Consider the following 25990-nt stretch of genomic DNA (forward strand, 5'->3'; position numbering starts at 1 on the left):
GTCAAGCAGTGTATTAGTAGAGAAATAACACTTATACTATAAAAAGAAATATAAGGTTGTTCTCTCAAAAATGCCTTGTGTTGTCTGTATTATAGTGTTTTTACTATAGCCATACACAATCACAACAAGCTGGTCTGTGACTAAGTTTTCAAAGAGTCCGCCGTAACAAACTGTAAAGGAAGAGCGCTCCGTATCAATAGTAATCGAAACTCAAAAAAAAAATTGATGACAAGACAAATGTCACAATGAGGAAAAAAAGTGTTATATAACTGCTAATGAAAAGTCAGACAAGAGGTGTATAGCTTGTAATCCATTTCAAAGCAACCCTGGAACACGTAAAATGATCGATTGTAATATAGAACGTATCTGCAGCATTTGTAATGATTATATCGCATTGCATAGTTCCCCATGAGCAACTAATGAGTCAAAGGGGAGCGGGGTGTTGTCGTGTCTTTTTTGGAGGGAGGAGCGCTTTGAAGCTTCTTCAAATCAATATGTCCATTATTTACATTTATTTGGAAGAATAAATTTGGAACAAATGTACAATAAGGATTCTAAAGGTGTAGAGCTCTCCTTTATTGCTGCAGTATTTTTGCAAGAAATAAAATATACGTTCATGTGCTTACCTCTAAAAAGGCGGACAGGGTTGTGGTGGTCTCCCCCCCCCCTGAGGAATCAATAAATGTCCACAAAAGCACTAACCTCTGTTTTTGAAAATTTAGACGTCACAACTGTGAAATCAGATTTAAAATTTCAGACACCCTCTCCAAAGAAGGCCAAATCTTTTAAAGTTGTGATTTGGATTTTGAAAACAATTTTATGCAGAAGTCAAAATTTAGCGTAAATATTGGTGAGGGGACGGGGGTGACGAGTGACAGAATGAGGCAGCAGCTATCCAGATACTTTTTCACTGAACAATATTTTTCTGCAAATATTAACGCAAGCGCTATGGTGAAGCTTAAATCGAGCAAAATTTATCACATTTATAAGGGCATCTGCTATCCCACCTTTTTACCATTAAATTTTAACTTAATATTTTATTGAAAGTATAATTTGTATTTAAAATAAGTCGCAACTTTAAAGGAAACCCCTACTTCCTTTTATGTAGAAAAAAGTGCAACCTGTACGTTGAAATCTACTTTTCATACTGATTCGAAATATGCACAATTTATTAATTCTGAATCTACCCATACAAAGATAAACCCTTCAATAATTTAATTATAGGGGATAGAGACACTTCTGACAAGGGAAGCAATATTGATGAAGCCTACATCATGAATTTCAACAAGTCAAGAGCTTTATTTTGCAGATCTTTCAAGTCCCTATCTAAAAAATACGAATTCCGTATTTTTCCCAAGAAGCACGGTCAAGGATGCATGTGAATAATATTTCTCCCAAGCATCATCGCATTGAATCATTATTCGTAAAATATCAGAAGAGGGCTAATTCAAAGGAGAATTAAAGCAATAAAAGCCACGAAAACTAATTCGGAGGTCTTTTTACGCAATAAAAGAGATAAGATCACAGCAGACATTTTCATCATGAGGTTATCTGCTGCAGAACAACAATTTTGGTGAAAATAGGGCAAAAAATTCACTTTTTATTCTTTTTCTTTTTTACAACATCACAGTTTTATAAGACATAATGTTGGGCTGTGATGCCTTCCCCTCTAAAAATATATAGAGCGCATACAAAATGAGTGGTCATGGTGGACAGTTTTTATCTGTTAAGATTTTCAGTGCTTTGTTGTATTGCATAGCTGAGCATCAGCTGTTAGGAGAGGCTCATTGGATCACTTACGGGGTAGAAGAATACCCAAAGCCTCCAAAAGTAAGCCTGTAGGCCCAAATTTTCGAACTTTCCGAGAGAGTTCGTTCAGATAAATATTGACAGGGAGTTTAACTGCCCTGGGGTTGGAGGGGTAGTAGCATTGATCGCCTTCTACTATCGCCCACCTCATATGGAAAGATCAGATGGCAATTAGATCAGATGAAAGATCACGAGTAGAGGAGAAGGAAGGAGACCGCGAGGCGGTGGACAGAAAATCTTTAGGGTAGGCCTAATAATTGTATCTTTTATATTTCTATTTCTGTGTAAACAAAGTATTTTTACATTAATTTTTGTGTCTTTTTATGGGAAATTCTTTTGTTGAAGGAGGCTCTCACCTTCCTCCGCTCATTGAGTTTAAATACAATAAGTCAATTAAAAGAAAAGAAAATGTAAATGTATTTCATGATATTATAAGAAAATTAATAATATTCTTAAATAGTATTTTAAATTAGTGTTTTTAGATTTTTTTTTTTTTGTGTTTATAAATTTTTCATCAAATCAGGATCAGAATGGCTCCTGTTCGAGCAAACTCCTTCCATTTTTTCTAGGCAAGTTTACTAAAGTTTGTATTTAGTAAATTTTGGGAAATGAAAAGTTCTAAGAAGTTTGTTATTAGTTATGGAAATGAATAGTTCTTAGTTTCTTTCTAAGAAGTTTGCCGGATCATTTAATTAAAATTTATTTCTGCCTTCAATTAACGGGGCTTCCAAGTCCCCACTCCTTCAACGCTACAAGTGCTCTTAAAATTCACAAAAGACTAACAGTTTTTAAATTGATTTGAAAAATGCATTGTTTCTGATTGTAGGTAATCTATATTCTGATTAGAACAAGACATAGGCCTATAGTTTTTTGTTTGCTTATTTTTTAAGACAGATTGTTACCCTTTTGTTTACATAGGCTTAGAAACGAAATTCACCAACGTGTGGTAGCTTGTCGCTTTAAGACAAGGGATCTCATAATTTAGTTTATCATGCTTCTAGGCTTAATCTGGATTCTATTATTATCATTTTTTTAACATTCTGAAGAAAAGCTGCTTTTTGTGGAACCAAAGGATACAAAGTGACAACCAGTTCGCTAGTTACAAAGGGCACTAGCATCCAATCTTACGATTTAAATGATGAATCTTCAAGGTTTGAATGATTTCGCTTTATGCATAATTTGATAATATTCTTTTCAGGTATTACTGAAAAAAAAAATCACAAATAGGTAAATAGCAAAGTCAAAAGTAAAACCGAACAAATATAATCATAAACATGAAAATGGTCTGCCATCTCCTCCCTCCTGCTTTTGTTTACTTTACACAGAGGAACTTTCAACTAAAATATTCTTTAAAATGATTGGTAAATAAAGAAATTGTTGCTACCAGCTGGATATATTCGTCGGATTCTCTTGCACTTACAATAAAGAACAAGTTAAGTTCTGGTGTAAAGAGCATGGGATGTATAGTCGGTAGAACCCTTCATATTTAGGATAAATTTGGCTCGATTTGAGCAGTAAGGTCACACTTTACTTTAACTTTTTAATTTAGTTCCTGTCACTTTTACTATATTAATAAGTAAGAACTATAAATAACTATACTATAAATAAGTAAGAAATAAGAGAATGTTGATAGCATAAGTAAGAATAAGTAATATACAATAAGATGGCACAATTGTGTTCTTAAGAGTGAGACCTATCACTCCGTCAAAGTGGGCCTTAGAAAACAGTTATAATTTCAAAGGGTTTTTGAAATGTTAAACTCAACGTCTATCTCATAATTTTGGGTTTTATGATATTATGACTAGATGTGGGCTGAAATTTTCGCTGCTCAAAACGAGAAGGAAGAAAACAAATATTTACTGAGGTAAAGTCCTTTTTTGCTGCATATAAAGCCCTGTAAAATAAAAATTACTTAACTGAACGAGAGTTAGTCTATATTTTAAGATCTTTACTTTTACACGATCAGCCATAAGATATATCGAATACTAAGAACTTTTGCTTTGGAGGGGAGGGGGGTCTTAAATGCTAATTAATAACTTTCTAGTGTATCTAGAGCGTGGGCTTCTGCTGAAAATCTTTATGTGAAATAATACTTTATACCACTTCCCCTCTGTGTAGGTAACTATACAAGTTTAGTTTTTCCATTTTAAAATCAAAACATTCCCCAGCAAGGGGCTTTCAACCTCTTTTTTAGAGTACTCTAGCGTATCCTTCATGATGGTGTAGTTTCTAGCTACTCTTTGTAGCTACTTGGTATAACGGCTCTTTATGGATCCTCCCTCCTTTCAAAATTGTGCAGATTTATTTCTTGAAAACTGTTATTTTATAGTAAAATTGGAATAATTTTACGGATGTGGAATCAGGATACATCAGATTCTTTTGATATACGTTATTTTCAAACTTCTATTTTCTAAGGCTTCCATTACCATTGACAAAGTTCACTCTTTACCTACTGTTCTTACCTTGGGTGGTTTGAATATTTTCCTTTTTAAATGGCTTGTGCTCCTTTGCCGTTATTAGCATTGTTTGATTCAGTGAATAACGTACTACCAAGATTGATTAATATATTTTAAGAGTTTTATTTTCGACTTTTCCATTTTTCTTCTTCTCAAACTGGTCTATTAATGAACGATAAAAATCCTCCCTTATTTCCCTCTCCCTTATAGAGAAATTTACATCAAAATAACCCTTTGACTTACACTACGAAATTTATCTCCATTAGAGAGGCCACCACTTAGTGATAGTTCTAAAAATAGCACTATAAAATCGTTCTTAAGTATATTCCAACGAATTTTGGGAACGCCAGGGGTAAATGGCCCCCAGATGACCATCCCAGAAGTTTGAAGACTTTAATCTTATGGACTGTTTATGAGACTTGAGAAAGACAAGGCTTATGTTGAACATTGTTGGCGGTTTCAAGGTAAATACTGGTATCCCACCATTAAAACTATAGCAGAAAAAAAAATCCAGAATTGTTTTCCACTTTAGCTTAAATTTTATCATTTAAGCTATTGCTACTTATTAAAAAATATCGTTGAAAGCTATATAAAGGGACAGATGTTTTCTTTAAGATTGTCCAAAAATAAGTGAGATGAACATGAAATGCTGGCATACCCTGGGCTTCAAAATATAACAGCTAAACTATTTCTAATAATTGTTTAATCACTAAAATAACTTCTATAATGAATACTGACTTCGAAAGGTTTTTTTTACTTGAAAGAAATAGACGCTACTTGAAACCTCCTCTGCTTGAAAATAAGGGGATTTCAAGTTTAGTCAATTTTACTTTGCTTACCCTAGAAGAGTCAACTTTAATTTTAAATAATGACAAACACTTGGGACAATCCCAAGCAGTTAGTTTGTCGGGAAGTTCCAGTTTGTAATCTCAAACATATTCACTAAATATTTTCCAACTTTGATATACTCCAATGCCTGTCACTGCTCCAAAGGAAATGTCTCTAATGTCCATTTTCCTATAAAAAAAAATTAAGGTAATTAGATGTGGAAGTGCAAATCCTAAGATTCTACTTAATAATGGAACCAGGCCATTGTAACAGTTGATGATAAGAAATCAAATGTTTATAAATGACAAGTTTCTTCCCTTGACTTTAACGTCGAACTTGTAACACAGAAGTGGAAAACTGAAATGGCAAGAAACTGCTTTGAAAAGCCTGTATCAATAAGAGTTTGTACCCAATATTAGTTGCTTTGGTCATTGCAAGTAGCTCTGTCCCAAGCTTTTCTCTTTTATAAACAATTCCTTAAATCGTCACTTTGATTATTGAATCATCAAGTTTGCGCTTGAAAGTTCAACATTGCACAACTCCCCAAAGTAAGCCAAAAATACATAATCAGTGCTGCAGTCGTATATTATTTTATCTTTTCCACGAGTGCAACTATAATGCGGTTTGGCCGTAACTAACAAACATACGACATTTGCCATCAAAATTCTTCTACATAACTGGCTAAGTTCGTCTGTCTGCATGCCTAACATATAAGAGAGAAAGAGAGAGAGAGACAAAGACATCAAAAATTTCAAGGATTCCATGTATATGATATAAATATTTTAGTCTCTGAACATTTTTTTGATTGGTTGAACTTAGGCCTTTAGTGTACTTTTATACTTTTTTTTATTCACAGAATCATTTAGGTTTCAGATGGTTGATCCATCCTTTTTCCCGAATCATCTAAACCCCTCTTTTGTTGTTTATCGTCACATTCTCTTATACAGATTTTCATTAAAGTTTAAAATATATGATCTTATTGTGATGGTGGGTGATTTAATAATGATCTTATATATCATCCACCGTTTTTGGGTGAACGTTAGCACATTTTAAAGCCTGGAACATGTGCCGCTTATATAAATCTTCTTTTTTATGAGGATTCCAATTTTCTTTCCATAACAATTGGTAAATAACTTCTGAAAAACCACGATTTCGGCGAAAAAGCTGCCTTTTTAAGCTGAACGTCATCGTTTTAATAGTGTGTCTAAGGTTACTGAAGGGGCCAAATAGGTTCTGATTTAGCACAAGTTCATTTATTCTCACTTTCAGGTGTCCCTTTGGTTGATGATATCATTTTTGGAGCAATAGCTGCTAACTAGTAAAGGGTGAACCACAGCTAACAGTGGCTGAAAGTTAAGAACATATTTTTTAAGATTTTTATCATATTGTGATATAAGTTTCACTATTAACGCTAATTCATCCCCATCACGCTAATAATACTAATTATTCTTCATCACACTAATAAAGCTAATTGTTCCCCATCACACTATAATGCTAATTGTTCACCATCATAAAAAAATACTATCATATTTTCATCTGGAGAGTTTTAATTTGTCTTCATTCCCCTCCCTTTGCACTAGAAGAATACTTGAAAATCGTAAAGACATGGCTAAGAACTCCATTCACTTGTTTTTTCTTACAAAAATGTCCATGGATATACTGAATTAGCAGGCAATGCTGATTTCTGTTTCTAAGCTTTTATATTTTGTTTTTCTCGCCTGAATAATCTGATCTTGTGAATTGTTAGCTAAGAATTTTTCTAGCTAACACTTTTGTTTCGCTGGGCTAACAGAAAATAAGGGTGAAATAGCCGTGAATTTCGAAATGAAAATAGTGTCTGACTCAGTTCTTGAAGCCGTATCCTCTGAATAAGTTTTCTATTTTGAGTAGTGACATCCAGCTTTATTACTCAATCTCTATATACAAATATTGATATCCAAATTTACTGCTCATATTCGGCTGTTTTCAATTGGTTTATTCAATTCTTCTTCTAAACACAGTTCTAGCTAGAAATCTTGCAAGCTTTTGTTGATGGGTGGAGGAGGGGTTATCGCTTTCAGAGCTATACTCATCGGTTTACACACTTTTTGCATGCCAAAAATGTTTTGCTACAATTACTGCTTCAGTGGTTCTATCACTTCTGGTAATTTTGATGCAAGATTTCTTTTCTAACTAAACACTAAGACAGCAAAATTTTCACTCTATTACACTCAAGAAATTTCTATTGGTACAATTGTGTCTTTTAGAGCAAAACTGTACTTCGGCCCCCTCTCCTTCATTACTTGAAAATGACCCCAGGCTATATCCAAAAGTTTACTGATTTTATTGCTTTTTAATACTATTTTACTTATTTTATCTCTAGCGAACTTATTGGATACTGGAGAAAATTGTTTAAAAATTTTGAAAAGTTGGTTTACAAAAATGCAGCTCAGCAAGATGATCAGTTCTAATTCAATAAACAGTGATGGACAATTCATGACAGCTAATACTTCTCAGTTAGAACAATCCTATTGTTGGTTTCTTGCATATATCTTCAGAGACAAGCTAGCATAATAGAGTATGCTGATTTTGTTCTGAAATTGTTAAAATGTTTCGTATACTTACATAGCCTATAATTGTTCATTCTTCGTGTGTTTCAGACGCAAAAAAAAAACAGAAACGGTTCTAATAGCCCTGACCTTCCGTGTAGACACAAGTTTCGTGTTGCTTATTCCTCTCAAACTACTACACTTGGCTAAATCTATGTCTACTATCCAAGTTTTATGTAGTTTTGTTTGAAAAACTAAAAAAAAACTTAATTAAAAAAAAATGGGTAAAGCAAAAAGCAAAGAAGAAAATTAAAAGGACCAAAGACTATTGCTTCGTAGCTTATATTGCATACCTCTATAAAACTAGTAGAAAAAACCACTAATATTACTCTGTAGGCCTACTTTAATGATTACCCAAAATTAACACTTTACTGAAAACACAATGTATTTTGCAATAGAACATTAGGCACCTTAGGATTTTTTTATGGTATAGAAATAAAATATTTTAATTCTTATGCACGGTTTTTATGTTTTCAGTTTGCACAATTTTAAAAACATAGGGAAATAATGTCAGTCAGTTTATCTGTACTAGTTACTTAGAAGCAATGTAAAGCAATAGTTTTTGTTCGTTTTAAGCTTCAACTACCATCGGAAACACTTTTTTTTATTAATACCAGATCGTAAATGAAACTAATTAAGTTAGAAAAACTAGAAAGCTACGGTTTTGCAGTAATGCCAGTATTACTACGAGAATAGAAAAGTAAGCAGAAAAAAAAGACTTCATGAAGAAAGAAATCATTGGCACAAATCAAATATTCCTTGAACAAGGTTCAAGCAGCATATCAACCATTTTGATCGGGTGGACCCAATAGGATACACATATTTTGTCGCATATAACCAGGGGCGTCGTTTGGGAGTGGCAAGGTGGAAGCTGCCCCCCCCCAATAATGTGGAGAAAAAATATTATACATCTCATGCCCATTGACTATTCAGATATGGACCCCTCTTGCCCCCCCCCCCAATAAAAATGCTGGAGATTCGCCCCTGCATATAACCTACCATAAGACATTATGATTGTCTGAGAATATGGATATGCATATTTTATCTTATTTTTGAGCAGAGTGAAGGCAGATAGTTTCTATTCAGGGAATCCGATGGTGTTAATTCTCAGAAGAAGGATGAGGGGAAAGTATATTTTCAAAATTTTGAAAGGGGTGCAAATTTATGGTTTATTTTGTTTTTGTTTTTTTAAATACGAAAAAGGCAATTTTCAATGAAAGTACTCAAAAAAGATATTTTTCAAGATGTCCGAGGGGGGGGGGGTAGAAGAAAATATATTGAGCACACTTCCATTATATAGTACCCTCCCCCCTAACTGATGTGACTGGTGAACTGAAATACAAAAAACTTCATGTTTAGGACCAAAGTTTCCCGTTTTCCTTGGTAGTTCCTTGGACCATTCTTACTGTAGTTTTCCTCAAGATGAATCGTACAGAAATTTTCCTTGCGCGTCTTTAAAATAATATGTTCGTCATCACAACTAATGATACACATAACTTTGAGCATCCACGGTCACGAGATCAGTCACGACCCAGGGCCTATTCCAACTTGATTGAAACTACTATATATTTTAATACATTTATTTATCTTCATTTCGTTTTGCATTTTTCACAGTGCGATCAATCACCAGTATCGAGGATAGGTGGCTACGGACAAAGCTGAAACTCCACTTAAGGGATAACCCCCCTCCCCTCCTAATCAACACAAACACACACTTAAGAGTTATAATAATGCTATCAATATTGGATAATTACTTAATTTTTAAACATCGGTATCCAGTTAAACTTCTAGTAATGAGCCCAATTCCCTTCTAAAGAAATACACACTTGGTACAACTTAAAGGTCTATGTTTATATCCATGTCTCGTACCATTTCTTTGCTCAAAATAGTTTCTTAGTTTTGATAAAGAAAGAGAAATTCCAACTGAAGGAGATATTCTACAACTAAAAAAAAGTTAATTGATTAAAACGAAATTATGCTTCAAATGGCTACTATACATACTCATAATGACCGAAAACTTGGCAACAACAGCAGAAACGTTGTAGGCAATGGTAATAGCAAAATCGGCTATTTATTTCAGCAATATATTCTTTTCTACGTGATTTTTAAGTATTTTCAAATTAATTTTAGTAACTTTATAGTAACTTTTTTTCATAGTAACTTTAAACCAAATATCAAAAACATTTTTCTGGGAATTTTTCAGGCAATTTGGTTTCTCAAATTTCTTTGCAACATTCATTTGACCCTAATTCAGCTTACATTTCAATTTTTTTTTTTCTCTGGTAAACCATAAAAATTATCTTTTTTCTATTTCTTAACAGTGATATATTAAAAAAAAATAATTATTAAAATTAATTTATGGCTTTTGAATTAGATTCTATAACATAAAAACTATTGAAAGCATACAAAATGACTTACCATTATGCGGGAGCTGATGGTGGTTCTGCGGCGGAAGTTAGCACCCGGAAAATGCCCTCCTCTGAAGCCAAAATTTCCTCCTCTTCCGTATCCAGAATAGCCTCCTCTTCCTCCTCGGAACGGTTGTGTTGTTGAGCCTCGATTATAATAATAGTTGGCAGAATTTGGCCCTCGTTGGTAATCACTTGGAGCCCTGACACCAAAAGTTTGTTGATTAATAGCAATCTCTTTACGCCTGAAAAATAGCTGAGTTCGATTCAAAGCTATACGCATAGATCATTTGAGCTGATTCGGTGATTTTAATCCAACTTAAAACTTCGAAATGATAATAATTCAATTGTTATTGATGATAAGCGAAGCTTATAAGCTTTGAACTCAATGTTTCAGCTGTTTAGGAATATCTGTTTTATTTCTCCTCAGTTCAAATTTGAGTTACAGAATAACATCCTCAATTTTAGAAAACATTTGAACTTTAGACTGAGCGTTAAGCTATTCATAAGGATTAAATGAACAATACTTAACAGGTTTGTTTAAATGGAAGAAACTTCAAGTCCTTGAGATAATCATCATTCTACCAAATAAGATCCCCCCTAAATTCTTTGAAGAAATAGCAATAGTCCTGTAATTAAGGTACCATAAACAAATTAATAGATAAATCCTCAGATCTACACTTAAAAGATCTAAATAGGCCTACAAAGCCGTTCCTAGGAGAGGAAGGCAACCGGGGCATCTGCCCCAGGTGCCATGGCTTGGAGGGCACCACGGCTGGGGAATTACCCACTTTGATCCATTTTTTTGCTTTGATTCGGCTTTCTTGCTTATATTTGAGTCGGGAAGGGGGGGGGGGAGGGGCTGAAATTAATTTCTCCCAGAGCATCACCAGCCTTAGGAAAGGCTCTGTATGACTGTGATGTCTTTTTTTCCAGGAAGCATAGTTAATTTCCTGTAAGAGGAAGTAAACTTTATTTTTGTTTATCAAATTTTGACCGGAATTTAGGAATTTTTATTTTATCGAAAATGTCCTTAGTATAAGCTTACCCAATCAATGTTGCCGGTGACACTTAAAACACAAGCCATAGATAACATAGATTGCATAGCGTTTGCCAATTACACTGCCAATCTTTACACAAATCATTTTTAATCAACAAACAATTTTTAGCTATACAAAGGTAAAGCAATCTTGCAATCTTAGTTATACAAAGGCTAAAGAATGATTTTTTCATAGGGTCAAAATTCATACCGTGTGATAGAAATGGAGGTGTGATAACATCAAAGGCATTAGCTTTTATGGTAAAACATGTAAAATTAATTAATTTTTAATTCAGCCATCAAGAGTTTGACATTGCACGAGTCATAAGCACAAAAAGGTCCAAAGTTTGATGTAAAGCATGAAATTCTAACGCGTCAACTTTCTTAAAAATTGTTTGTTTATTTTCAACATGTATAACAGGGGCTTTTTTCAACAAAGTATGGATAAATTACTTTATACATAATGATTTCCTTTTTCAATAATATTGGGCCCTTACACAAGACCCTTATGCGCATTAGTTTACCTCTAAAAGCGTTTGAATCTGTTTTGTATGTTTCATAAAATATTCTTCAGCCTCTTAGTTTTTGTATATTTCAGTCTTTCTTATTCAAACATCTATTTTAAATTTCTATCGCAGATTATACTTTTCCACGATGTATCGTCAGACCAATGTTGCAAATAGGAGGTCTTTTAACTCTCTAAGCACTTACAGATCACAGAAAGTATTGCTAGAAATCTCGATTTCAGTTCAAAACAGTCATCTCCTTATATTTTTCGACATTAGTTTGGTATGTGCAGGCCTTTTCGTTTTCTTTTTTTTTGTCAGGTTAAGGGTTATCCTTAAGTTGAGAGAAGCTGAAAATTGAGTTTAGCTTTTGCATAAAATTTATTTTAAAAAAAACGGAAATGCACAATTTTTAGTTTTACGATTGACACAAAAATGCCTGTTCCATATTCAATTGAATTCTCTTTATTACAAAATGATATAATAGATAACATTAATCCAAGTGGCCTGCCCAAGCGACTTTTCCTTTTCCATAGTGAAAGATTCTTTCCCCTCTATTGGTATTGGGCTCTTCCAAAAACGGTATTTCACAACAGTTGATTCAAGAATAAAGGCTAAAAAGAGAAGTCGTACTTATCCTTTCTTTCTCGTCTTGCATCCCCTTCACAGCTGATTCTGTCGAAAAAGGATTTTTCTTTGCTGTAGAAAGTCATTTTATCGATAGTTTTAGCTAGCTGATTAATTTCTTCGTCTTCAGAATGAATGCCGTTGACTCTCGGTTCATCAGGTGGATTCTGTCTGTCGTCAATATCACTGACAATGTGATCCGGCTATAAAAGCAAGAAGAAAAAAAACTTTTAGGAGTGTTTTCAAAACCCTAGCAAGAAGAAAATAAATTGAATAATACATAAAAGGAATAATTAATCTTCAAACAGGTTTTCAACAAGTTTTATACAAAAAAGCTTTTGAATCTTTGAGCATTATTATCACGAAACATTTATTTGGTATTTCATCTCTCTCTCTCTCTCTCTCTCTCTCTCTCTCTCTCTCTCTCTCTCTCTCTCTCTCTCTCTCTCTCTCTCTCTCTCTCTCTCTCTCTCTCTCTCTCTCTCTCTCTCTCTCTCTCTCTCTCTCTCTCTCTCTCTCTCGCTTGCATCCAGTTAATAGTTATATTCTCCTGTACCCATTCGCTCAGGCCTTGGCCCTTGCTTTTGGCCCTCGCTGATGGCCCTTGCAGATGTAACTCTAGACTGCGGCATCATATATTATGTTATACAAACTTAACCAATTATGTAGTAGGTTTGTAGTGTCAAATGTTGTATCTTTGTTAGTTATGCAAGAACCAGATCAATATATCGGTAGAACCGTATAACCTACCAAGACTTGGAAAAACGAACACAATTGCACAAGCAGAATGTACCAAAAGCCGGAATTTGGATGAAACCTTTTGATTTTGTTTCGAGCGGCCATATTTCTAAAAATCCCCTACTTTTTAATCTTGTGAGACATTATCTTTACTTAGAAATGACCTAGGAATTGAACAGTTTGTTCGCGAAGCAATAGATATAAAAGATATTCTAAGCAGTAACACATACTTGAATGATAAATACGGATGAGTACACAGTTTACTATTTTAATAAAACGATATTATGCAATCTGGGAATAAGATAAAATCAATAAAAAATGATCCAAAACCTGTCTATAAAAAAGGTAGTAGGGTAATTGAAAAAAAAACACAGCATTTTCAAAAGCTTGCTGACCAATATTCTTGGTCATTAGAAATCTAAGGCTGCTGGACAGATGGTGGACATATCGTGTCTTTCTGGAATTAAAGGATTCCAAGAACTTGCAAATCTAAAATGGTATAACATCGTTTAGAATTCAGAGTAATCCAGCAATTATCAGTCTGTATGTCTTAAGGTAAGAATTTGGAAACCACGGGACTCCCTCCTACCCCTCAGCCTCACACCTATAGGCATGTTTTACCTCTTTCATATCATCAAATGCAGCACAATAGCGCTGCCTAAGTAAAGAACGATGTTGGCACTATGCATTATTTTTTTTTTCTTGGTCCTAGACCAGGGCACTTCGCATCGAAGGAGTTGTCGCAGAGACTTCAAAAAGGGCTCAAGCGATTGGAAATTGGAGTGGCTAGTGCCCTTTTTAATAGTCAAAAGTAATTGGAAGGCAACTAACACCCCTTCCACGCCCACCATTTCCCCAAAGATATCCAATCAAAATTTTGAGATATCCATTTTGTTCATCGTAGTCGATTTCCAAATAGAAATTATGTTTTTGAGGAGGACACTCCCCCGCAGCCCTCAGGGCAAGGGTTGTAACTTATGCCCTGGGGGCATATAAGATTTTTACAGAAAAGGTTGTCGTAGAAACTTCAAAAGAGGCTCATTCGATTGAAAATTCAAAGGGCTAGTGCCCTTTTTAATAGTCAAAAGTGATTGGAGGGCAACTAACCCCCCTCTCAAGCCAACCATTTCCCCACACACATCCAATCAAAATTTTGAGATAGCTTTTTCATTCAACGTAGTATAAAGTTCTGAAAATTAGGTCTTTGAGGATTTCAACCACCCACCCCCCCACAGCCGTCAGGGCGAGGGTTCTAAGTTATAACCTCGGGGAATATAAGGTTTTCATAGAAAGCGTTGTCGTAGAAACTTCAGAAGGGGCTCATTCGATTGGAAATTGAAATTTCTAGTGCCCTTCCTAATAGTCGAAAGTGATTGGAAGGCAACTAACACCCCGTCCACGCCCACACTTTATCCAAACATATCCAATCAAAATTTTGGGATAGCCACTTTGTTCAACGTAGTGGAACGTTCTGGAAATTAGGTCTTTGAGGAGGATAACCCCCTCAGACCCCTCAGGGCAAGGGTTATAAGCTATGCCCAGGGGGCATATAAGGTTTTTATTGAAAGCTTTGTTGTAGAAACTTGAAAAAGGGCGTATTCGATTGGGAGTTCAAAGGGCTAGTGTCCCATTTTAATCGTCTAAAGTGATTGGAGGGTGACTAACCCCCTCTCACGATGTTTTCATAAGGTTTTATTGAAAGCTTTGTCGTAGAAACTTCAAAAAATGCTCATTCCATTGGAAAGTGAAATGGCTAGTGGCCTTTTTAATAGTCGAAAGTAATTGGAGGGCAACTACTCCCCCTCTCAAACCCACCTTTTCCCGAACACATACAATTTTAGATAGCCATTTTTTCTACGTAGTTGAAAGCTCTGGAAATTATGTCTTTTAGGATGACAGCCCCCCCCCCCCCCACAGCCCTCAGGGCAAGGGTTGTAAGTTGTGCACTGGGGGCATATGAAGTTTTTATAGAAGGAGTTGTCGTAGAAACTTCAAAAAGGGCTCATTTAATTGGAGATTGAAAGGGGTAGAGCCCTTTCTAATAGTAGAAAGTGATTGAAGATCAACTAACCCCCTCTCACACCCATCATTTTCCCAAACACATCCAATCAAAATTTTGAGATATTTATTTTGTTCAACGTAGTTGAAAGTTCTGGAAATTAGGTCTTTGAGGATGACAACCCCCTCCCCCCACAATCCTCAGGGCAGGGGTTCTAAGTTATGCCCTGGGGCATATAAGGCTTTTAAAGAAAGTTTTTTCGTAGAAATTCAAAAGGGCTCATTTGATTGGAAACTGAAAGGGCTAGTGCCCTTTTTAATAGTCAAAAGTGATTGAAGGGCAACAAACCCCCCTCTCACACCCACCATTTCCCCAAACACATCCAGTCAAAATTTTGAGATATTCGTTTTGTTTAACGTAGTTGAAAATTCAGGAAATTAAGTCTTTGAGGATGGCAACCCCCTCACAGCCCTCAGGGCAAGGGTTGTAAGTTATGCCCTGGAGGCATATATGGTGTTTATAGAAAGCGTTGTCGTAGAAACTGAAAAAGGGCTCATTCGATGGGAAATTGAAAGGGCTAGTGTCCTTTTTGATTGTCGAAAGTGATTGGAAGGCTTGACATTTTTATAGTAAAAATCGATCTGGGTACAATGTATTATTATTTTTCTCTTTTTGTTTAGGCCAGGGCACTTCGTATCGAAGGAGTTGTCGTAGGAACTTCGATTGAAAATAGAAAGGACTAATGCCGTTTTAATAGTCGAAAGTGATTGGAGGGCAACTAATCCCCCTCCCACGCCCACCCTCCCATTTGCCCATTATGTTTAAAAACTAAATGTTGCCTTAAGATTAAATCAAAATGCACTGTGTTAATGCTAATTCCCAATAAGGCATCTCGACAGTATCCCAAGAACTATTGAGGGTATTATGTTCAAACTTTCGGGACTACTTCTGCTCTTAAAATTGAACCAAATCAAAATAGCATAAGTGTATCCAAGCTATCAAAGAAAGTAAACAGATTTTCTTTGCGAATGATATCAACTTTTTCATTTCAGGTCATCTAGAGGAGGTATGAAACTAAATTAAACACTACTATTTGTGTCCAGATTTTTTAAAAGGGTTTATGTTGCTAAAACTTGCTGAAGATTTTTCTCCAGCATACAAATAGCAGGCCAAACTATAAAGTCTTAAAAAAGAAAATATTTAAAGTATTATTTTCTTTTTCTCTGAAAAGCCTATGTCAATATAAAAAGAACAGAAATTAATAAAAAAAAAATTTCCAGAAAATAAGTTTTTGAAAGAAAAGTAAAGAACTCCATTAAACAAAAAAAGAGCAAACATTAAATCCAATAATCTACCAAGCGTGAAACTACCACAAATCATCATCGATAAATAAATGAAACTCAAAACGAACAGAAATTACAATGAATAACCGAGTCAAACTCAAAACGAGCAGAAATTAACATGAGTAGGGCTCAAAACCACTATGCCTTCCCAAGGCCAGAACATAATTTTCTTTTTATTGAAAAAATACCAATGAATGTGCATTGTCAGTTTAATATACATGATATTTAGTAATCAAAATGTTAATATCATTTGATTTATTAAGTTATGACAGTAAAAACATTTATATTTTTTCAGTAAAGTGCAAATTATGTTCTGGTCTTGGGAAGGCATTGAAGCTTTGAACCCTACTCGTGCTAATTTTTGCTCATTTCGGGTCTGACTTAGGTATTTTTTTCAAATTTCTGTTCGTTTTGGGTTTCATTTATTCATTGATGCTGATTTGTGGTAGTTTCACGCTTGGTGGATAATTTGATTTTATTTTTTGCTCATTTTTGGTTTAATGGAGTTCTTTACTTTTCTTTCAAAAACTTGTTTTTTGGAAAAAGTTTTTTTAATTAATCCTTGTCAATAACGAAAGTAAGAGAGCCTAGTTATCGATAACATTCAGTCAAAGAATCAGCTTTTTATGGGGGTCCTAAATATGTATTTGTTTATTAGTAATTAGTGCAGCTATTAGAACACGAGAAAATCCATATAATTATAGAAAACACAAGGAAAACAACTTAATAAGGGGCAATTTCGGCAAGAATATGCCGTCAACTTTTGCTTGCATTGCAAGAGTACCCATGAGCTGATACATGAAGCCACTATAATCAGAAATGTTCCCGTGAACGGAATGCTAAGAATTTCTGCTTTTCCCCCCTGAACAGATACGTTTTTTGTGTTTTACTAACATTTGTTTTGGTTTCTAGAAGTGATTGTATTTATCTATTTGTCAATTTGAAAAAGATTAAATTTTTTACAGTTATGAAGTAAAAAGGTGTCAAATATACTGACTTTTGGCATTCAAAATTTAATTAAAAATATTGAACTAAAGATTTTAATTTGATTTTCTTAATCTTAGTTTTAATGTTTTAATTTGAAGAAACTACTTTGGTAATGCATTACTTTTTAAAAACACTGAGTCTGATGGAATTAAATATTTTCGTGCTTGATAACCAAGTTCAAAACTGTCGATATTGTTAAAAAATATCCGTCCAGAGCTTCGGCATTGCTCAAGAGAACTTAATGCTGGGAGTTTATATCTTAGTTTTTATTAGTAGGCTATTGTTTTGTGTATTTTTGTAATAACTTAAAACGAACAGAAAATATTACGCATATGAGGGGGGTTCCTCCCTCATTAACACCTCGCTCTTCAAGCTACAGTTTTTCAGCACTTTAGGAATTGGGACAAAATCTAAACTTTAGCGCCAAGAGCAAGATGTTGAAGAGGGGGCAACACCCCTCATATGTGTAATAATTTCTGTTCGTTTTAAGTTTTAATTTTGCTCCTTACTTTCAGTTGAAAAAAACTTGTTTTTTTTATTTCAGATCGTTTTTTAAATAACGTCAGGATAACTGCCTCCACCTCCACGGAAAAATCCCCCTCCCCATAGAAATATCCTCTGGACAATTCAATCCTGGCGAAAATTTACCCCGGACAATTACCCTTAACTTCTCCACACGTAAAATTGAATCGGTAAAGAGAAAGCAAGATATACAAAGAAATTTCGTATATGAATTCTGGCAAATTCACCCAGTGCAAAAATTCTTCTGAAAATCTCACCCCCTGGAAACTTTCCTCTCCCTTGAAAATTCTCCCAGCAGATAATTCGTCATCCCCTTCCTACTCGAAAAATGTATGTATACTTCCCAATAACAAATTAAACCAAGGGCGATTTTCATAACTTTAAAACCTTTCCCTGGGGGCTGTAGGGGGTCATTTTATCTCCAAAGACATAGTTATTGGGCTTTTCAACTATGATGGAGAAAAAAGCTATCTCAAAATTTGGATCGGACGATTTGGGAAAAAATGACGTAAGAGGGGCCCTAGTTGCCCTCCAACTTTTTTGGTCACTTAAAAAGGACCCAAGAAATTTTCATTTCCATTAGAATGAACACAATCCCGACGTCCTAGGGCTACTGGGTCCATACGATCACCCCTGGGGAAAAAACAAAAACAAAAAGCAAATAAATACGCATCCGTGATTTTTCTTCTGGTAAAAATTACAAATTTCCACATTTTTCAGATATGAGCTTGAAAACTACAGAAGGGTACTTTGATACGCTGAAACTGATGGTGCAATTTTCATTAAAATTATATGACTTAGGGGGTATTTGCCCCTTTTTCCGAAAATCAGCCAAATTTTTCTCGGCCTCGTAGCTTTTGATGGGTAAGACTAAACTTAATGAAACTAATATATTTGGAATCAGCATAATAGGCCAATTCTTTTATTATATCTATTAGTACCAAAATTCCGTTTTTTAGAGTTTTTGTTACTATTGAGCCAGGTCGCTGTAAGTAAGTTACAGTTCATTACCACGAACTGTTCAATTACCCATCAAAATCTAAACAGTATTACCCAAAAGTATTCTATTCATAAAACTTTACAGTTTCATGAAATGTAATAAAACAAATAGAAAAGGTTTTTCAACTAAAGTAAGGAGCAAGTTTCAAATCTGTTCCTTGCTTTCGGTTGAAAAGCTCTTTTTTTCATTTAGTTTCTGATTGTTTTCCAAATCATACCCAGGCCTAACCAAGATATAATTTGAGGTACCGGTCCCTTAAATCCCTGATCAATTGCTTTTAAAATATGTAAATCAATAATTGTACGTTGATTAGTTTCATCCTATATTAAAATTTGTCATTTCAATTTCGGATAGACTTTGAACGCGTTTAAAATCAACGATGAACGGAAACTTTGGTAAAAAGTCCTTGACCATGTTGTAGCAACGGAATTTCAAATGGTTGGAAAGAGGGATCATTATGTCTAGTAATGGATATTCTGTAAGGTCTTTTATCTTCTACATAACTGAAGCCATCACAACCTCTACAATAGGATTTTTTTTATCGATAAAAACATTACATATATTTTATTTTAAATGCATTCAAGTACTTCATATAAATAGAAAAAGAAAAGTATTACCATTAAAAATTGCTGAAAACTAAGTTCCTAGCAGTATTTGCCACCCCAAAGAAATTTCATGGTGGGGCTGATGATAGCCTGCCTTGTCTTTTCCACCTCTGTGCTGGTAGATATGGGAATATAACATGTTAGCTGTATAGAGAAAAATTTTAATTAATTCCTACTCCCCCCTTCCTCTTTCAACATTTATCTGAAGCCTCATGAAGAGTAAGCAGTTTGTCCATTAAAGTGTACTTTTGTAGGAATCTACCCTACCCCCACCTAAACAATGACTCACCCCCCCCCTCATTAAAGCTTATATGCAATTACAGATCACCAAATGTAGCTTCAGTTCATTACAAATAAAGCGAATCAACTTGGTTGAATCCAGTACTATCACTGTGTGGCATTACTTCTTTTGCAACTGGGCAGCCTAAAATATAGTTTTTGATACTTTTAAATCAATTAGATTCTCAGGATTTTAAATTCATTGCAAATTCTTCCTCTTCGGGGTAAAGTCGTAGTTTGGTGCCTTAAACCACGTAAACTGTCACCCAACCCCCACTGCTATTTTGACGTCTGGTCTCCCCCTAGAAAATTTTCTGCCGGCACCCTGGAGTTACTATGTGCTAGAGTTCGTTCTTTATTATATTTTATTTAAAATTTTTAAGGAATTACTCTAGTTTCAATTCACCAATCACCTTTTTGTTAAAACCCTAAAACAATTTCTGCATTTTATATAACTATATCTACATACTTTTTATAATGTTAGAAATGCCTATTTTGATCTTCATATGCAAAATGATGCTAATAACATTTACTACTACAGTGTTGTGAAAAAATATAGTTTTTCGTAAAAAATTGATTCTATTTTGAAAACTACTTTTTTTTTAATTACAAGAGGCACTAGATGTAGTAACTTTCTTGCAAATGAGCCATTAAACAACTCTCTATGATTTTCCAGTGCCCTGCTAGCTGCACAGAAGAAAAGGAAAAAAAAGATGCCGTCAATGCAGAATATCGTGCTTGGAGCCACTTTTTTGTTTTTCAAGCCAATGAGTTTTCCTTGTTATTCAATCCTCGGGACAGTTAGTTTCCTATATAGGGGTATTGAACAAGGGGTTTCTAAAATTGTACTTCTTTTTTGATCTGACTCTAGTTTTAAGAGTTATGGGTTATTGTACGATATTATTTCTTAGTATGGGACATGATCGTCTCTTACTAGGTTGCTAGCTACCACTACAATCCGAATTTGAAGCTAACATTGCTCGCAGAAGTTCAAATACATTTTCCAGCTCCTCAAGACGCACGATGCCACGGTAAAATCCCTATTCTCTTTATAAATACTCACTTTGATCACAAGTTTTACATTTCACTTAAGAAGGAGTTGCGTTAGGCACAAACCACAACCCTCTAGTTTTAGTAGTACCGTTGCGAAATAACTGACCCAGTGCTTGGATCCTCCGCATCGACCTTTGGGAGCTAGATGCTTTTATAAATGATCGTGAAATTGACTAAAAATGAGAGAATCTCGTGTTGGTCCCACCATGGCAACTACTGAAATATTTTAGCATTTATTAATACAAATTACTATTAATGACAAAACTATTGAGCAAAGAAATTATCTCAATTAGAAAAAAATGAGACTAAACCAAAGAAAAGTTTTTCCATGAGAAATAAGGGGGCATTTGAAACTACAGATCGAAAGAGAAACGAGCATAATTTAGCCTACATAACGTGACGAAGCTTGGAATAGCAGAAATTGCCATGAATGAAGAAATAAAATCTAAAACAAACAGACACTGCAATGAGCAATGAAAGCAAACTTAAAACGAACAGAAATTGCCACAAATAAGATTTCACTCCTCAAACCCCCCCAAAACTAGCATTATTCAGAAAACGAATATATTTTTATTACACTACACGGTTTTTCTTTTCAGGAATACAACCTAAATTATGAAATACTGCTGAAACTGACAGGAATTATTTTTAATTTAAAAATGTTGTAACAGTAAATGTGGTTTAATTAGCGTAAAGCGTAACTTCCACAAATGTAATACCTTTGAAAAACAAAAGTCTTCTGATGAGAGTAAAAGGGGATATTGAAAATCATAACAAACGAATTTGACATTATGGATACTGAAACAAAAGCCAGGCGAAGATATTGAGTCTTGCTCTAGGAGTAGCATTGTCGTCAAGTAGCCTGTAGAAAATAGAAATTAAAAGGGTAAGCGGCTCTCAATAGTTTTTCACCATTTGCCACACTGATAACCTTTATAGTCTAGTCTAAACTCCTTTAAAAACACGAGGAAAAAAGGAAACGTTATTTTAGTAACTGGAAATTTAATAAATGGCCTATAAGACCACAGAAAATTATTTATAAGACAACACCAGTGATATCAATAGCTTATAAGCTGCGATTTCAATAGCTAGTAATATAGGATTTTGAACTTTGAAATATACTTCGGTATTTCTCGAAATCAACAACTAATAAACTTAATGTAAAATTCAGAAATTAAATTATTTCTGGTTTATAATACAGAGAAGTTCAAGAAAGTCGGAGAAAATCTCGAACAAGAGCGGGAATGCTCCCCGCCCCCTCCCTCAAGAAAAAAAATTTCAAACTTGGTTAAAATATTTTCTTCAAAACAAAGGCACGGGTCCAGGCTAATGTTTGAGGCTCCTGGTACCCCCCTCCTTAAATGATCGCACCTTCCTGGCCGGAGATCATTTATGTAACGCTATATTCAAACTAATATTACTGAATAAATATTATGGAATATATTTAAATTTTATTTGTTTTCTTTTTTGTGTCATATTACATTAATTATGCTCATAATAAATAAAAAACTATCTGAACCGATCCGAACAGAAAAAAAAAAGAGTAAACATGTATTCGTCACCATCCTGTCCGGAAAAAATATATAGATTTTTTTTTTTGTATTGGCCTATACGAGACTGAAGCCTCTGCTCCCTGGTTCTCAGACAGGTTGAGTTTCATGGTGTAATTTTCATCGAAATTATATCCTTTTAGGGGGGGGTGCGTTTCCTCACCCCTTTTTTTAATTGTTCATTTTCGTACTATTATAACTATCTAAGGGAAAATTTTTAATTAATAAATGTTCACCATTTGTAATCAGCATTACAATTTCATTTGTTCCATATTATACATTATACTAACTATACTCATAATTAATAACAAACTAAAGTTGCTATAAGGAATGGATGTTTAGAAAGGTGGCAATTCCCCTTACATATAAGATAATCAGTGTTCGTCTAAAGTTATAATGTCACTCTTTACTTTCATTTGCACATACTTAATCTTTTATTTAATTTTTTTTTTATCTGTTTCTACCACAGTTCATATAATTATCCAGTATGATCATTCTCTATCTCACCCATTATAAAAACCCGGACCGGGGTGCGAGTGCTCCGGAGAACGTTTTTGCAGATATAAACATAGGCGAAGTCAGATTAGCGGGAATGCAGGTTAGTCTGTTTCCATCAAAGTGCATTGAAACAATCGGAAACAGACGGAAACAGACTAACCCGCATTCCCGCTAATGCAGAAATAAGTGGGAGGAGCTTTTTGTGAACGAAGACCAGAAATGATCTGCGATAAGCTTACTGGTATATTCTGTCTACTGTGGTTTCTATTATCATACTGAAGGCTATTCTATATGCGAAGGGAGGTCCAGCCTTTCCGCCATCCTCTGTTCGCAGCCTTTACGCTAAACTTCAACTTTTATACAACAATGCTTCGAAAAAGCAAATCATTTCTAAAAAAAAATATTAACTCTGAAGACTTCTCTAAGGAGAGCCTGAAATAACAAAAGGATGTATAAGGTCGTGATGTCTAGATTTCATAGGGAGGAGCAATATCTCTCCTACGGTGGTCTACTTCCGCTTAAGTGCATGTAAGCGTAGGATATGATGCTACTTACAAAACAAAAGCCTGTAGGTCATTGCAACAAACTAAAGAATAACAAAACATACCTTGACCCCCCTCCCCTCCCTAAATTTTCATGAAGTGAGGCCATGAGGCCGCCGAAAAAAAATGAAGTGTTGATACAGTAGGTTGAGAATAAGAAGGTGAGGGTGAAACATGAATTTCAATTGTCAGAGCTAAAGCACTCACCTGTTGCTTCTTATCTCTGATAATTGTTTTAACTTTTATCTTCATGAACCTTGTGTTAGCTCTCTCAAAATCATACTCAGTAGCAAATCTTCTGACTTGGCTCTGTCCTCTTCTTCGCTGAAAGTAACCAGAGTTGGAATTCCAATTAGAGCGGAAGTTATTGTAAGGTCTGCGATTCCAGTTCACATATTGGTTTTGGAATGGCATGGATGGACGGCGGTAGTTATTAAAGTAGGCGGGCCCAATGAATGCACCACGCATCATATATGCAGGTGGCATGTAGTTCGTTGGCAAACGAGATGAAACTGATCCACCACGGCTAAAAATTGATAACAATGTATCAACTATTTTCTGTTCTAACCTTAATTAACGTTCAAAACGCATTATGCATAGTTTCTTAAAATTGGACATAAATAAGTCATTTGGTTTCATCAAAGTTGATATATCGACAATTGAACCTTAAATAACTTTTTTTTTTAATAAAGCGGAATTTTATTAGATAAGATGTCCGCTAGTTTTTTGTTTGACCAGCTTACTTTGGAGGAAAACTTTTACAATCATTTTTTTTTTACATTTGATCTATTTTGGTTTGGACGGCTGAGATTCATCCGACGACAAGTCTCTATGTACGATGCCTTTTCGATGAGACAGTCTTCGAAATATATATAATTATTTATGTCGATAAATAAAATTTCAAATACGGGATAAATCCTTTTAATAGACAGTATTTCACAAAAATACCAGATACTTGATATTTCGGTCGCATATACAGTGACCGTCATCAGTAGTAAAACTAATAAATTATTTTTTTATTAGATTTTTTATACCATTTGCAGGTGCACAAAATTGAAAATAAGTCACACTGATCATACTCAGGTTCAACTATCAGTTCCATGTGGAATAACTCAGCTATTCTCTTCAAAATCTTAGTATCTTCATATTTCAAAATTTCAAGGTGATCGCAATATAGTGATTTTGTTTTAATTTTTGGATAGCTGAAAGGGAAGAAGATACAAAATACCGTCAATAAGATTTTCAATTACCAGCAGAGGTGGTCCAGATACTAAATTCTAGAAGACAGGGCCAAGACAAACGTTAGGCATAAAACCATGAAGTTACATTCCTCTTTACTCAAAAACTACCTTGATAATGCTTCTAAATGCTTCAATTTTACAGATTTTGCAAGAGACTCGCTTAATAATATGAAAGTGGCACTAACCTATATCTTGCAGCTAGAACTTGACACCAAGGCCGTACCAAGGATTTCTTTTCGGAGGGGGTTTTACTCCAAAAAAGAAAATTGGGGGGGGGGGGGGCTTGGGGGGCTTTACACAAAACAAACTCAAAAAGCGCAAACAAAATTTGTTTATTTCCATTTTTGTTATATTTTTACGAGTCAGGCAAACATTTCGGGGGGGGGGGATTAAAACACCATAACCCCCCCCCCCCTGGATACGGCCTTGCTTGACACTGAAAATTAACCGTTCAAGAGTTATCACTTTAATTTGATCTTGAATCTCTACATATTATTTTGTATGCATGTTTCACTTTTTCTCAGCTTCATAGTGACCTCTCTCATGGCCTATGTGGTCCAATGTCTTTTACCTCTGATCAAAATAATCAACATCTTCGCAATAAAAATCACATTTAAACTCGTAAATAGAAACAACAATTAGAAACAACGTGGAGTTTTTTCTTATGACAGTGGAACCTTTACCTAAATTAATATTTCGTCCTCAGCAAAACAAATAAAAAAATATATAAAAGAAACTCACATTAAAATACGACCATTCACACTAAAATCTTTTTAAAACAGTCCTAGCATCCTTACTCCAAGGAAGTTCAACCAAGAGTTCTGGTTGAACTTAGGATGCTAGGACTATTTTAAAAAGAATTTAGTTTTAATGGTCGGGTTTTATTGTGAGTTTTTTTCGTATGTTTTTTCATTTGTTTTGCTGAGGACGGCCCTTGTATATAGGGTTGAAATATTCGTTTAGGATAAAGGTTCCACTGCATTAAGAAAAAATTCCCTGTTGTTTTTGCTTGTTGTTTGTATTCATAATGGAAAGCCAGTGTGGTCTTCTCGCTATTTAAATTCAAATTCCTTTTACTCCCTCCATGGGGTCATATTTCAATCCTATAACGGTGTGTCATATTGTATGGAATAAGATTCCTGACTCAGGTCGAGTCAGGTTAAAATAATTTTTGGCTTCTCAGAGGTTGGTCTCATTTTTTGTGTAGGATTGATTGGAGTCTATTTAATTTATTCAATCTATTTAACTGTGTTTTTGTGAGTGATGTTGCAATTTTTTAATTTATTCAATCTATTTAACAGTTTTTTGTGAGTGATGTTACAAATTTTTCAATTTATTCAATCTATTTAACAGTTTTTTGTGAGTGATGTTA

The 25990-nt window shown here is 34.6% G+C and overlaps 1 protein-coding gene across 2 annotated transcripts in view; it reads right to left on the reverse strand.

Moving 5' to 3' along the window:
* Positions 1 to 4951: 4951 nt before the first annotated feature.
* Positions 4952 to 25990, reverse strand: part of LOC148952251 (protein LSM14 homolog B-like) — a 37825-nt gene continuing 16786 nt past the window's right edge. Inside the window, exons 5-8 of one of the 2 annotated variants that reach the window (XM_089088899.1) lie at positions 23585 to 23903; positions 12268 to 12464; positions 10100 to 10292; positions 4952 to 5282 (exon numbers count right to left, since the gene is read on the reverse strand). In XM_089088899.1, the coding sequence (XP_088945025.1) occupies positions 5268 to 5282; positions 10100 to 10292; positions 12268 to 12464; positions 23585 to 23903 (724 nt within the window). In that variant the 3' untranslated portion in view covers positions 4952 to 5267. Of the gene's footprint in view, positions 5283 to 10099; positions 10335 to 12267; positions 12465 to 23584; positions 23904 to 25990 lie in introns of both variants that reach the window. The other variant, XM_089088898.1, reaches the window with a different exon arrangement.

This window comes from Artemia sp. Qi Xiang Cuo, chromosome 5 (assembly GCF_049724085.1).
Source record: "Artemia sp. Qi Xiang Cuo chromosome 5, ASM4972408v1, whole genome shotgun sequence".
Classification (NCBI taxonomy): domain Eukaryota; kingdom Metazoa; phylum Arthropoda; class Branchiopoda; order Anostraca; family Artemiidae; genus Artemia; species Artemia sp. Qi Xiang Cuo.